Source organism: Astatotilapia calliptera, chromosome 20 (assembly GCF_964374335.1).
Source record: "Astatotilapia calliptera chromosome 20, fAstCal68.1, whole genome shotgun sequence".
NCBI classification, from domain to species: Eukaryota; Metazoa; Chordata; class Actinopteri; order Cichliformes; family Cichlidae; genus Astatotilapia; species Astatotilapia calliptera.
In genome coordinates this window covers 28,867,994-28,883,672 of record NC_137441.1, presented here as the reverse complement: position 1 = coordinate 28,883,672, position 15,679 = coordinate 28,867,994, and the positions used below count along the sequence as shown (strand labels likewise).

The 15,679-nt window shown below is 40.9% G+C and overlaps 1 protein-coding gene across 3 annotated transcripts in view; it reads right to left on the bottom strand.

The window, feature by feature from the left end:
* LOC113013452 (helicase ARIP4-like) overlaps window positions 1-15,679 on the bottom strand; it is a 77,418-nt gene that overhangs the window by 18,881 nt on the left and 42,858 nt on the right. Inside the window, exon 1 of one of the 3 annotated variants that reach the window (XM_026154356.2) lies at window positions 11,460-11,739. The exons of the other annotated variants lie outside the window; for them this stretch is intronic. Coding sequence (XP_026010141.1) covers window positions 11,460-11,493 — 34 coding nt within the window. The 5' untranslated portion in view covers window positions 11,494-11,739. Of the gene's footprint in view, window positions 1-11,459; window positions 11,740-15,679 lie in introns of those variants that run through there. 3 annotated transcript variants of the gene reach the window in all.

Genomic DNA, 15,679 nt, shown 5'->3' with positions numbered 1-15,679 from the left:
ATTGCTCACCTTGTTCACCACATGCTTTTTTTCCCCCTCCATTCACTCGATTACCCTGTCTACCCTGAATTTCCCTCCCTTCAACCTTACACAACAGTTATATAACAGATCCTGAAATGCACAGAGCCTCAACGTCACCACAAACACACAGACTGAGGGGGTGGGAATAGCAAGGGAAATAGGAAAGGGGACAGAGATGAAAGTGAGGTCACGACTGAAAGGGAAAGAGAGATGCACTTCAGTGCGGGACGGGAAAGACAATCACGGACATGTTAAAAAAAATAAAACACGGTGGTGTTTGGCACACACACACACACACACGCACACACATTCTGGGAAACAGGGTTGTTTTCTTCAGGGTCAAGAGGACAGGACGTTCAGGAACCGTTTGCCACAAAGACAAATATGATTTTATTAGTTGATAGACACACCCGCCTCCACACATGGCGTCACACTCGATTTGCGCACTACCCGATCTTGAGGTGACTGTGTTTATCTGAGATCTATTTCAAGTATAAAGTTTGCTTTCCTTAACAGTGAATGAATGAGCAAGCGCGCACAAAGCTCTGAGGGCATATAAGGCCAGGGACTGGTATGCACTGCTGTGTTTGTTCTGCCCTCACTGATGCTGTGAAATCCATTATACTAGCTCTGTCTGTGACAGCAAAGTGAAGTCAAATGAAATGAACATTTCCAATGTTTTCCAGTGTGTGTGTGTTTTAGTACATATCATGCAGCACGAACTAATAAAATTATTGCAAATAAAACCCCAAAAAATAAAATAAATAAAATAACAACACTGGCATAGCACACCTGTTTTCACTTAAGAAATAAAAATGTGGTACATAATTGCCATTTCCAGTAAAACTTAAATGGAGAATGAGAATTCACTAGAAGGGGCCATTAGCAGATTGGCTACAGTTACTGAGTCCAAACATTTAACGGCCCTTTAATGGTTTTACTGGAGAAATTCATCTTGTTTTTATGGGAAAAGGACCTCCGGTTGGCTTTGAGAGCAGCTGGAAGACAAAAGGAGACGCAAACAGCATCCGGCTCATGGTGCTTTGCTGTTTGCCATCTGATAATGTGTTTATAATCTTGAAGGTTTGAAATGGCAAAAAAATTTAATTCTCTCATTTACTGTTTTTTAGTGCAGTGTCAAAGAATAAAGTACGTTTGTTTAAAAGATTACAAAAATAAACTTTACTGCAGAGATACTGTGATTTATTAAGTAATAACCGAAGGAATTTTAACAGTAGCAGCTTTGAACACAAGCTGCTATTCAGCCATGTCACTAGTTTCTAAGGGAAGGGAAAAAGATTGCACATCCACAGAATATTTACCCATTCTCTATATCCTCTCATCGTGTCACTAGAATATTAACTGTTTTTTGTGGGTTTAAACTCAACTTTGACAAATTAGAGATGTCAAGGTGAAAGCCGAGCTGGGACTTTAACATGAACAGAAAACAGAGCACCGTGCAGCTGTAACAGCGTGTTTCAGAGAGCAATCTGGAAGCTGTCACGATGAAGTGCCTCTCATATATACAGGAAGATGTACAGACCCATACACAGACTCGCGAACGCACACATGGGGGGAGAATCTCGTCGCATTACGGCCCGACAGGTTATACAACACGCTCGCATAAATGTGCAAAAATAACTTATATAACAGATAAACTGTTCAATACTCTCTGCCGAGGGCCCGAGGAAGCAAAAGCCTCTCCTGAATCATGCTTTGCTAACGTACACTTGCGTCTTGAGTGCTGTGCTCATAACTCTGTGAGGACGAGTTTGGAAGCACTCCAATCAAAATAGCCGGCGAAGATAAATGTCATCGGCTGCAGGAAGTCAGACACAAACATATTACATAATGCAATATGGATCGCAATTGCATCAAATGGCCTTTGCTTTGTGCCTCATCACCTGATTCCCTCCAGTATCAGCAACTCCTGCCAAACTGCTCACAGATTCAATTTCTCAGGTCTATTCTCCATTATGTCTAAAAGCCAATAACCTGTCAGTTACAAGGAAGCAGGAAATCCAGTTTGAGTAGCATATTACCATTTGGTGGCTTATTATTTCCATGCTACTTTCCACTTCAGCACACTAAAGATTTTATTTATGATTTCTGATGAAATGAACATAAATAAATCTCAACACTAAAGATTAGTGTTGCCATGAGTAGGAGAAAGGCCAATTGGTATTAAATAAAACAACTTGATATCTAAATAGTGGATGATATTCTAGATGTACAGTTTATTTCGCAACCTAATGATTTCAATTGAAGACAGAGGTTTACATGGCATGTGCTGTGATTGTAAAAAGTGGGGTTTGAAGGGTTTAGATGGGCAAACTAGGAGATCGCACCATGTCAAACAAACCCTTTTCTGCATTATTTTGGGAAGATTTAAAATCGGCACATATTGGAGAACACATATAGTCATACCAGCATATCTATACACATAGCAGACCAAATATGCTCACTCAAAAGAGCATAAACATGTGGTTATAGCTGTAAGAGTTTTGGAGGTCCATGAGATGTGGTAGACTTGCATATCTAACGCAATAACGACAGAGTTTGTCACACACTGAGAGCGTAACCCCAAGCGTCACACCAGCTTTTATTATCAGTATGTTTTAATTAAATGATTGCTTGGTTCATGAGAATCTGAAAACTCTTTCAGTTCAGAACATGAGTTATAGCAACCCCCCCACACACACACTTCAAATGCAGTAACTACACAGTTTCAGTTCTGATCTAAATTCAGCGTCCAAGACCCGCCCACCTAATTAAAAAAAAACCCTCCCTTGTGCAGAAGGCCAGCTGAGGCGTTATCTCAAGGTGAGAATCAGAGTTGGAGAGCTGACTGTTGCTAGGTGACTGATTTAAACCATCAGTTTGCTGCGAAGCCACGAGGAGCAGAAAACAACTGTGACAATATGTGGGTAAAATTAGTCAAAGCAAAGTGTGAAACGTGGTGAAAGCTCAACCTCCGTCACGACAGAGCTGGGAAAGAAAGTAATTCAGTGTCTTGATGAAATGCTGACTCACCGGGACCAGCGAGCGTCACAGAGTGAGCAGCACCCGCAGCACATTTTCTAAGCCATTAATTCGCTTAGTTGGACACTCCCTGTGGGCTCGAGACCCAGCGCTCCTCACAAAAGACAACACAACATGTTCTTGAGAGATACGAGCCTCGACAGAATGCAAGGCCACCGGCAACAGATTCATGGTTGGTGTGACACGTATGAGTGTCTGAGTGGGGTTGCAGAGAAGAAACATCTTCTGCTTACCAAGTTTATGTAACCACATCAATGCATGTAAGTGTTTATATAACTCTTCGCACTATGCTGCCGAACATACAAACATAAGTGTGCCAAAGAACTCTGTGTGTGTGTGTGTGTGTGTGTTTATGTGAAGTAAGTGGCAACTCCTAATGTGTCAATTTCTTAAAGTGAGGAGGCAGAAGAACAGGAAAGGTTAAAACTACAGGGTTAAAAAGAGTAACCAAAGAGAATTACCTACAAATATGTACTAACAGCAGTATAACGCATCAGTCCCCTCATAAAGTCTTGTTTTTCTCTAGAGTCATTAGTGGTACAGGCTGTTTTCTTGGCTCTGAAAAAACTGACAAGTTAGCGATGCCAAGGTTTTGCCCATAAGTGAGAAAAACAGATGGCAGACTGCAGATTCTTCTGTAATCTGTCTTTGCTTCTCAAAAAAAACTTCTCTGGCAAAAAAAAAGATGGATAGAAATCTGGACCTTGAACTAAAACTGGGAGTAAAGATTGGTACTCTCCGAAGTCGTCGAGTACCATTTTCCCGAGCTTCTCTATTAACAATGAACTGACGATGACCCCAATTTAGTTTGAGATCCGACACCTGCATGAGATTCAATTGCATCTATAAATCATGACCTGAGACATCTGAGGGCGAGCTTAGAGAGATGCACACAAACACAGCCTCACACAGGAAATATGAGGTTCTGACCTACATACCAACTTCCATCAAGTCAGACATTCAAGGAATGGTGAGACCTGAGGATGTTTTTAGGGTCTAATGTCCTTTGAAGATTAAAACATTAAAAAAAAGCTTTCAATCTTTTTCTTGCCTCGTAAAAAGAAAGAAAGAAAGAAAGGCTGAAGTGGACAATCTGTCTATGTCGCGACCCGTCATTGGCCAGCTGCTGTCTGTGTAAGCAGATTACAGATGATGGCACATATTTACTACTACGCGGTGGAGAATCCTCTGCGTCACACGTTTTACGTGCACAGAGACACAAACACACAGAGAGGACAAACTGTATTATTATTCAAACGTGGTATTCCAGGAAGTACATAGAAAATAGAAGAATAGAATATTTATAGTAACAGAGCATCTAAATGATTCATCTAATCGTCTCATTTAACGCTGTCCCAAGAGGCTCAGCTGGACAAGTGCTGGTGGAAAAAAGAATCAATTTTAAACCCCTTTACCGAGAACCACAAATTCTCTTGCAGTTATTCAACATGTTTGGAAAAACTGCAATATAAATTGTGTAACATCACAGACTTTTAAAATGCCTGTAAAACAGGGCAACTTTGTGACGCAACAAGAATTAGAGGCAAGAAGCAAGTAGTAAGCCATGCTTAAATAAAAATGCTTTTTTGTAACTGGCAAGTTTTATTTATTTGAAAAGTGAAAAGCTATTTGAAATTAAGTGGTTTTAAATGCAATTCATGCATTGATATTTTTTAATTATTATGACTATTCCTGACTATTTTTTCATTACTTTTTAAAAAAATTAAACCTTTGTTAGAATGCGTACTAAACACCTGAGTCTACATTTGCTTTACTAGCTCATTATTCTGCAGGTGTGTATTATAAGTCTTTATTCACTTTCTCCACTCCAAATGCAGCTCTGCATGAAATCAGAGATGCACCATCTTCACACTTGTCCTTTCCTGCTTCTCATTTTCTCACCCCTCCCCTTCCCATCTAATCCTGCTTCCACCTCATCGCACTCACCTGTCACTTGTTCTCCTCCTCCTTCGCTGGATTTCTTTCCTCATCAATGAGTCTCACTTGTACACAATTGCCCCCATGCTGAGATCCATTTATAAAACAATTTCTGCTGTCATTAGAAGCTGTAATTCCATCGGTCTGACATGCAAGCTGATTACTGGCACGATGCTTCATATCAAACAATAATGTGCTGTACGTTTTCGCTGATGATGCTGATGAAGGTTTATCCTCTACTAAAGAAATCCTGATCAGGACAAGCATAAGTGGATGGATGCATGGAGGGTATTTAGGTTGTCAAATATAAGAAACTAAAAGCTCGGGTGATATTTTTTTTAATAAGTGCTTATGTGTAAATAGAGATGAATTTGTCAGGGTAGATCCAAATATAATCACAGAAAACTTATAAGGCTTCAGTCACACAGACCTATTGACTGATCCGCTACCCCCGTGGGAACCTCCAGTCTTGAGGGGAAAATGTGCATTCCCCAACTGGTTGCTGAGTGTTGGCGAGGCTGTTGCAGCAAAAGCTTGCTGGTGATTGTTTTGGTCACCGGCAGCCTGCAGCAGTCACCTGTAATTTGCATGGAAAACTTGTCTGCAAACACCTGCTAACCCACTAGCAGAGTGGTAGTAAAGCTTGAAAAAGTGTAATACAAACAACATAATGCATAATGCGTTCACCTTCAAAGTAAATGTGTCGCCTTACCTCAGCAGCCAGCTCGTTTCAACTGGTGCCCCTTAAACTTCGAAGAAGAAATGGTCTCTATTCTGTTCTGGTTTCTTAGTTTCCACATTTTCACCAAAGCCCTCTGCTATCAACCAAAGAAATCACGAGGACGTCTTAGGTGCAGCACCATATACCTCTTTGTGGTCACAGTCGCATTCCAGTACCAGCAAAGACGTTGGGGAATACACATCTGCCAAGGGGCCCAATTGAAAGATGGCCAATTATTGATCTCGCATGTAACTGGGGGCTAAGGCAAGAGATAAAATGGTGAGAATTGGTACAAGTTTTTGTTTATTTTCACTTGTTTCTTGGCTGATGGCCTTTTTTGGCCTCCAATTTTCACTCAGGGCTAAGATTTTGCTTCACGCTAACTGAAAGCCGATGCAATTTGTAGAATTTCACTTGAAAATACAGGAGCACCGCAAGTGAAGTGAAGGAAATCTTTCACTGCACATTTTTAAATGACAAAATGCAGAAATCAATCTAAAAAAAACCCCTCTTATTTCCTATGCTAGAGGTTCATATTTTTTTTCTTTTAGTAGTAACCTGCCAGAAATCCAAGACCCTCTGAACAAAAGAAATGAAACCATCCTCCTACTTGTTTAACTGCCATTATTCTTTTTCACTTCAAGTTAATCTGAGTTGGTATTGCAAACATAGCTTTAGAATTGAGATTAAAAATCGCAGTTTCAGAGAGGCTTGGAGATAAGATCTACCTTCATATAATGGCTGCTAAATTATACCATCAAGTGTGATTTAGGCTTGTCTTGTGGCCCAACTATTCAGAGATTCCTAGTAAACTAGAACATGATGGAAAATATGTGAAAAACCGACAAACTCAAAACAAAAAGTTTGATTGTTATCAGAAGTAAATAACAGCTTCCAGTTCAACATACTGTTTCGAGTGGAAACGTAAATGACGGATCCAAACTGGAGATGTGTCATTGATGAATATGTTGACAAGGTCAGTCTGCTGTGTAAAGAGTTAAAGTATAGAAAAGACAAAACTTCTATTTGTGTTCAGGTGGAGGTCCAATAAGACGACCTGCTTTATTAAGTGACTTCCTGGCTTTCTCATTTACGCAGTCCGAGTCTCACAAAGGGAAAAAGTTGCTCCCCAACAGACAGCCAGGCCACCGCCGCTAAGGCTGGTCCGACGAGAAGGGACGCTTATGTAACTGCTGCCTCTGGCTGTTACACAACCAGCATGTTCACAAGAATCTCACGTCCTCCACACACACACATTAAAAGATGTAACGCATTGCAAGCACACAGAGCACACTCGCAAGAGCTGATGGTCTCACAGCGACGTTTAAAGAACATCTAGACTTTGAAACACACACACAGAGTGATGAGTGTGTCGGCATGATTTTCCACCTCGCTCCTGCTGTTCAGCAGCGTCCGTGCTGTTCTCTTAAGGCAAGGAGAGTGTCAGAGATTATTTAAGGTGGCTGGATGGAGCACAGACAGTGACGCTGGTGGACAGACTGCTTGGAAGAACATACCAACAGACAAACTATAAACTATAAAAAATGCAAAACTCTTAAACTTGGCCTGACAGTTACAGGTAGGGTATTATTTCTGCTTTTTCCATAGTTGATGACAGATGGAATAATGTCTTCTTCCATCTATTCATCCACCTTATCAGCATCTGCTTATCCAGGTAAGAGCGTACATTAACCAGGAATTCCCAGACCTTCCTCTTCCGATTAACCACCTGCCAGCCATCAAAAACACATCACCTAAGAGAAATCCAGGAGGCATCATGTCTGAACCACCTTAACTGGCTCCTATCAGTGCAGGGGAGGAGTAGCTGCACGCTGTATATGCTTTTGTAGTCGTTCACTCACTAGCAACAGATCATGGCCATGATATCAGGTAGATACATAGACTGTAAATGCTTTCTACTTCTGCAGTTCTAAACCTTTATAAGGTCATGTGACCAAATCAGAGATCTAGGCATCTGTAAATGATCATCAGTGCAAATACATCATGAACTTCCTGCCAAATTAGAGCAATTTATAAGCTCATAGTTCAAATAAAAATATTGTCTCACTCGCTGTCTCTGTAATTTTTTGTTGTGGTTTATTGACCCCACCCAACCAAATTACAGCCAAATGCAGGAAAGTTTCTCAAAGTTTTTAAGTTGTTCTCCCGAAAGACTGACCGAGATTTAACTGGGTTACGTGCTTGCCATGAGGACGAAAATAAAATCTCAATACTAATGCTGAGCAACACACACGCACGCGCACACCTCTCTTATGTAAGACACTGCCCTGAATGAGTTATTAAGGCTGCTTTATTAGAGCGATGCAGGTGAGTTATGAAATGTTCCTGTTGGCAGCGATTCCGACGAGTGTGTCAGAGAAACGATGAGGCGGTGAGACGAGAAGACAGAGAGGAAAAAAAGGAGGTGGAGAGACAACGGCCATGTGATAAAGACGGCACAGCAGAGGGGGTGAGACGAGGTAGAACAGGCTGTTAGTAGGCCAGTGTGTCACTGCTGCTGGGGAGGGAGGCAGAGGAGGGAGGAGGAGCCAGAGGAGAAGGAGAGAACGTCGGGATGGTTCGTGCTGGTCACACTATAGCCTGTTACATAAAACCCTTATTGGCAACAGTTTGCACACAGTGTGTACTTTCAGCCTCTGAACACCCTGTGAGATATCTTCTGAGCAACCCAAAATCTTAACACTTTGGCACACAATGAGAAACATTTCAGCTAATGAACTACCGGTCACAGCTCCTCCGGAGGTGGAAAGAGAGCAAAACTCATGTAACCATTTCCCATTACTCCTCTTTCAGTACCAAGAAACATTTCATATTGTGAAACGCTTCGAGCTACACCGCAAAAGCACTGTTTTCTCTTCAACCCATAACGACTATTTAATTACATATCAATACAAGTAAAATTTATGATTGTGAAGTCGTTATAAAGAGACTGAAACAAATCACATTTTATAATCCATCCGTTATTCTTCCACTAATTCAATCCCACCTATTACGGGACGACAGGCTGGGTACACACTGGAAACATCGCCAATCTATCATAGGGCTGTTTTATAATTATTTGTTTATCATTTCAGGGACTTGCGTCTCTTTACATTTACCAATCAGGTTGTCAAAAAGAAGCTGAATAAATGATCACTGCAGACTGAAAAAGCATCTTTAGATTTCTAAGCTCGTTGTAATCTAGCCAATATTTAGTAGCAATGTGAAATAATGTAACCGGTATTGGCTTAGTGCAGGCACCACACCCATGACGTTCGCTATCTGATCAAAAGACTTTTGTACTGTAACATTATACAGCACTGCGGCCATTTAATGAGACAGAGAGAATAACTGGGGATTAGATGAGGTAAAACAGGACTTGGAAGTGCAGCAGAGGATACACACAAAGTTAAAGAAGATCTCAAGTTTATGGGGTATAAATTTCTTAAAAGGAAATCTGCTACCTGCTTTAATCTGTGGTCAAATTCTTTAAGACTTGAGAGAGCGGAGGAGTGAGGCACTCGGAAAAGTGTGGATGGGAGAAAGATGAAAAAGAGAGGTCACTCGAACCTGGAAGGGGAAATTTTACAATAAAGACAAAGAAATCTAATGTACCAGGAAGATGAAAGAACATTTAATAAAAACTGCTTTTTGACAAAGAGAGCATTAGCCGTGTGTCCACCCTCAGCACCGGGGCGTTATGAAAGCAATCAGACTGCACGTGCTCCTGGTGCTTGGCCCGGACTCCAGTGCTGGCCTGAACAGGACGGGTTGTTCCTCCCCGGCATGCTGAGGCCAATTACAGCTGAACAGAGCAAGCAGTGCAGAACGATGGAAGAACAATCAGTACAAGCCTGTTCCTGTTTTATTGTACGACAGACTTTTTGCTGCTATTAAAATGTCAAATTTGTTTTCTTTTCACGGAAACCCTCTCTCCACTGACGGACGCACTGTTCTCAAATACACGCACGCACAACAGATTTAGGGAAAAACAGTGTGTCCTATTCTTTTTACCCTTCGTCGCTATTTGACACAGCACAATCAGAGACATGACGAGGTATCTAGTGTCTCTTTTCATAGTGAGCCAAACGCCCAGAGCGATCCCATGAATTACGAGCATGCAGACAGTTATTTCTCCATAAAGGATTTTCTGTGAACGTTTTTCAAAAGGGAACAAGAGGAGAGTCAGTGGGCCGTGGTGCTCGCTAAGCAAAATTAAAGCACTGTTTTTAAAGTCTAAAAAAAACGCTTACGTGATCAGGCAGATCCTGAATTATGAGCTGGTGACCTTTTCTGGAGACCTTAACAGTACCTGTTTTAATCTCAACAACTGCTGTTAAAACGTGTAAAAATCCCTGCAGCTGCACTGTTTTGTCTTTTTACTGCAGAACATTGGGCATAAAATGAAACAATGACTGACGTGACGCATAACTTTACCTTGAATAGTTACATTCCTATTGGGCACACTGCGGGAAGCCATTGTTTGCCTAAAGTGCCCCTGGAGGGCAGTGTCTAATTTATCGGAAGTTTTGGCATACGTGCAAAGACGTCCGGACCAAGATTTCCGTTCACTGTTTGCAAATGTACATGGATCTTAAAAAACTAATAAAAAGCAGAACAAGGACAATCTGAATATGGTTTTAGGGCCACTCTGGATCCTACTTCATCCACACGATCACATGTTTTTAATATCTGTGAGTCAACTTTAAACTGAGCGCATGTGCAACAAGACTCACAAATCATTGCACTGTACATCTAAATTCAGTGAAGACAGCTTCAAATTAAGACAAATTTAAGACTTAAAATCCTGATCTGACTGAAAACAAACTATTAAAGTTGATCTAACACAAGATTTGAAGTTTCTGATTATCTTGTGTTTGCTGGATAAACAGATGAAGAAATGTGAACGAACTCAGAGCCTTCATTTTCATTCATTCCAGCTACAGCCGTTTACCCCCCTAACCCACTGGTCTGCTGAACCATATGTTTTCCTGCCTCCACATGCTCACACTTCCAGCATGGCCCGATCCTACCCCCGTCCGCCAATCACAGCACTGGCATTGGTTTAGGTAACCGTAGAGACAGCCAATCGGAGGCAGGAACTGAGATGACAACAGAGAGAGAGGCAGTGGACACGAGTGGGAGAAAGACCGGCTGAAAGATGGAAGGAAGATAAGAAAAATGGGACGAATCGAGCAGAGAGAGAGCAGCGATTGTAGACGGTGACTGAGAAGAGAAAAATAGATGAAACCAGAAAAGTAAATAGAAAGCGTGCTCAGATAGACTGCACACGCCTAAGGAGGTATAGATCCAGTGTTACACAACAATGTTAAGTAACTTAACGACCCTCAATCAACAACTGCTGCACATTCTAGTCAATTCTTAGCTGGTTTTATAACATCAAAGTTCCCCATTTCTCATCATCTTGCAGCTTCTAACTCATTTTCCCCCTCCGTGCACCTCTTCTCTGGCTTCTCTTCATGCTGCCTCTCCTGAAACAGGATGCAGAAAGGAAGCGCCTCTGCAGCCAAGTAACACTGTTCGTTATCTCATCAGATAAACTTCAGCGTACGCGTGAAGCTCTCTGTGTGGCGTTTTCTTCCTGTTCTTAAAGCATTCATAGCGCATACAACATTTACGCACCTCCATATTTTCCCCTCATTTCTTTCTAACTTTCTCCCCAAAGATGAATCGCTTCCACAACCTCAACACGGTTCAGGCGAATTATGTCACCCACCTGCAAATGATTCCGATTCATCCAGAAGCAGCATGGTTATCAGAAACAGAGGAAAAGCTGGTGTCCTCTGCCTCCCTGTCACACTCTCAAAATTGCTTCCCCTTTCAAGGAAAAAAAACTTTTAAAAAGAAGTAAGGAGGAGGTGGATCTTCCCTCCTCTTAGCCTGGCTTTACACTTAGGTGGGCTTTAAATTGACTACCTCAGTGACTGACTGACTCTCTGACTACTGGTCCACCACTGTGTGCTCCTTTCTGGTCAATAACAATGTGAATGTGAGGCAGAGGCAGCTAGGAAGGCTGGCAGCTGAAAACTTACATAACCCTTCATGCTGGAGCTGGGGCCCTGCTGAGGGGGGACTCCTACCACCCTTCAATCTCCTCCCCTCGCTCAACTAAAGCTAAAAAAAAACAAAAAAACTGTCATATTAAACCACTCCCCCATAAACAGAGTCAGGAATACAAAGCATACACAGAAGCAGGAACCATTTAAGTGTTCGTTGATGATTAAAGGCGTTACAACATCTCAGCAAGGCTTGTAAAAGTTGTTGCCTCAAAGATCAAATTATACATGTACACACAACCACACGTCAGAGGATTAACACGCATTACAACAAAGTGACTTTCACAGACTCTCAAACTTTAAACACCTAGTGAGTGATAATGGCCATTATAACTTTTACCGCACTTCAAGGCCCAAGGTGCACTCACATAAAGGAGACGTTCTGATGCATCATTTGGCTTTCCTGCACTAAACAGATCCCTCGAGATCAGTCTAATTTTACTGATCTCTAATTCTATATCAGTTTACTTTGTGGGTCACAAACTCATAGCTTAGTTTGATCCTAAGTGGGGCAGACTGGTGAAAAACCAGTGTCTGTCAGTGAAAAGAAGTTTACACATTTAATCCCCTGAAATATCATAATATAAGAAATAATGCAATTTCAACAATGCGTCTCAGTTTTTCCACACGACAAAAAAAAGCTGTTGTAGTAAATAACAGAAATCTGTCAGCATGACTCTTTGGGCTTAAATTGTAAGAAATAAATGTTTAAATTTACAGAACAATATCCTGTATCCTGGTCACTCACGTGATCCTGTAGTTAGAAAACAGAAAGTTTCCGTTAATTCATAGAAAATGTCAATTTTTTTTGACTCCTTGTTAAAAATAAATAAATTCTAAAGTCAATATAGAAAGCACAGCAACTAACTAACTATTTAATTGTTTATCTATTACTTAATTACTTTTTGTATAGTATGAACAGTCAGTGGGGAGGTCTTTATCCCCCATAAGGTGCAAAACTTATTAAAATACACTAAAAAGTAAAAATATGCCCTCCTTCATTTTCCAAAAGAATCCAATGGGCTGGATTGGATTCTGGCATCCAAGCCTTATGATTGACATCCCCGATCTTGAGGAATACATCATGGAGAGATATGATTGGACATAAAAAATATCGAGGCAATGCACAATAAAGGTGTTTCAAAATAAGGTGAGAGAGCAATGCTGAAGTAAACTGCTGCAAATTTATAAGAGAATATGTTTATTTTCATTGCGCTCTATTTTTAATGTGTACCATCAAAATACACCTATTTATATACTAAGCGCTGACTGATGCTGTAGTACAGCGGTCCCCAACCTTTTTTGCACCACGGACCGGTTTATGCCCAACAATATTTTCACGGACCGGCCTTTAAGGTGTCGCGGATAAATACAATAAAATAAAACTAGTACCGGTACCGAAAAAAAGAAGATTTATTCATAAAACACGTGCAAAGACCCAGGAAAACCAAGTAAACGATAAAAACGATAACAGAATAACGCTGAAAACCGATAAAAACCCTGAAAACTATACATTTCAACTCTCGCGGCCCGGTACCAAACGACTCACGGACCGGTACCGGTCCGAGGCCCGGGGGTTGGGGACCGCTGCTGTAGTATATTGAAGGAAACATGGAAATTAGTGAAATTAACTTCACTGACTGAATATTCTAATAGTATTCAGTCAATAAATTCAAATAATCAACAGTTCTTTTTAAATCTGTGCTAAAGTTTTGGAAATCCCACCTGTTTATAACAGATCTGAAGCCACTGAAGACTAAATAAATACTTTAGTGAACCATTAACTTCACACAGTTCCACACAAAAACAACACCCGTTCAAAGGCATCTCCCCGCTCCCACGTGAGATTGTTTTAAGTGCTGGACAAGTGACAGAGTCGGGATTCCGTGGTGACCCCACTGTGTGTGTGTGTGACAGAATAGAGAGCGTAGAGGAATGCCTCTGCATGAGTGAGCATCTCTGAAACGCCTTCAAAATAAGATCAAAGCTCACATCATCCATCAGAACCCTTACATGTGTTATAAGATCGTCATTATTACTTTATATGCGGTTTCTGCTAAGAAACTCAAAACTGTTACACATTATATCACACGTATTTTATAAAGACAGTCCAATACTTAAAACCGATTGTTTACTGTTATACTAAGAGTGACCTCAGTAATAGAACGCCTTCGAAATGTGTCGTTTTACCTTCCACACATTTTTAAACGCACACTGAAACATATGAGAAGTTTATTTGTGGATCTGAAACACTGTTGAAATCACTGAGTGGCAAACTCATATCTATTCATATGGAGTAGAGTAAACAAGCAAATGTTTACTCTACTAACCCCTAACCCCTAACACCCTAACCCTAACCCTTTCTACAGCTAATGAATCCAATTTGTTACATTTTTTTAACAGACCTGAGGGAACACTGTTATAAAAACTTACAGGAAGCCCTTCATCCTGGATTAGATGGCTTATTACTAGAGCAGGGCGATATGACCAAAAATATTTATCACGATATACATTTGAAAATTTGTGATAACGATATAACTGACGATATAACTGACACTGGACAAAATACTTTACAACTCCACAACTTTATTAGTGCAAAAAAACAAAACAAAACATCAATGTATTTTCACTTAAACAAGCAGCTGTTTTATGTGAATTAAAGTTATATAAAAATTTAACAGTGCAAATGCAAATTCCTTGCTGACAATTGTTGAGACAACGCCGGTCTCTGCGATTCTTTTGGTCCTGGTAGAGATCACGCTGAGATGTTTCCATGTTTTACACAATCCTTTTATTACCCATTATTCTTACAGATGCATCTGGAGATCAGCACACTGCAGTCCTATTCTAAAGGCTGATCTCTAGAACTCCACACAACAGTTACAGTTATAACCTCTGGTCTCCTCCCCCCTACAATAAACACCCCCACAATGGAAATACACTAGTACAGTGGCCAAGGGTGCTTGACAAAGGATTGATTTTAAGTGTGCCGTATTTTCCAAAAAACACGGTAATAACGACGGCCCGCTAGCATGCTCTACCAAAAATAGTGCTTTGTTGTGTATCTGACGGACGAAAGCTAAACCAGTTCCACACCACTGAAGTTGCGTTTCATTCAACGATTTGCTTTCGCCGCCATGCTTTTTCCGACATGTGCGTATGAAAACAAAGGCGCTGCGCATGCGCGTTTTACCCATATTCTATCGCGATATTTCATTTTTCTATCGTTGCCCAAAATTATACCGGTATTACCGTGAACCGTATGATATGGCCCAGCCCTACTTACATATCTATATTATTGCTAATATATATTGTAATATATCTATATCACTAAAGCACTTCTGGATGGATGCAAACTGCATTTCGTTGCCCTGCACCTGTGCATGTGCAATGACAATAAAGTTGAATTCTATTCTATTACCCCAAAGACTGGAAGCTACTTATACTTTACAAAAACTGATTTGGGACGAGACACTTTTACATCAACCTCAAGAAAAAAAAAAAGTGAATCAGAAACAAGAAGAAAGTCTTACATAAATAAAATGACACAGAAGTCCTTGAAACTTGAGGCAAAGATACTTTTTTGGGGGGCAGGAACAGGAACAAGGACAACCCCTGTGTCTATTTCATAACATGCCTTATGAAACCTCTGAGCTCTGCTCTGCCTCAACAGCCCAGCTAAAGACTTGGCACGGCACCACATATAGGTCAGTATGATAGAATGTGTCTGCATTCGTACTGATAAAAAGACAGAGCAGGAGATATTACTGGGCTGACTGAGAGATTACAGAACAAAACACACGTGTGGGGACGAGACCAGAGAGAGAAAGCGGTAGAAGGAATCTCACACTGAACCAGTCAGTCAAAAGGTTTCAGCTAC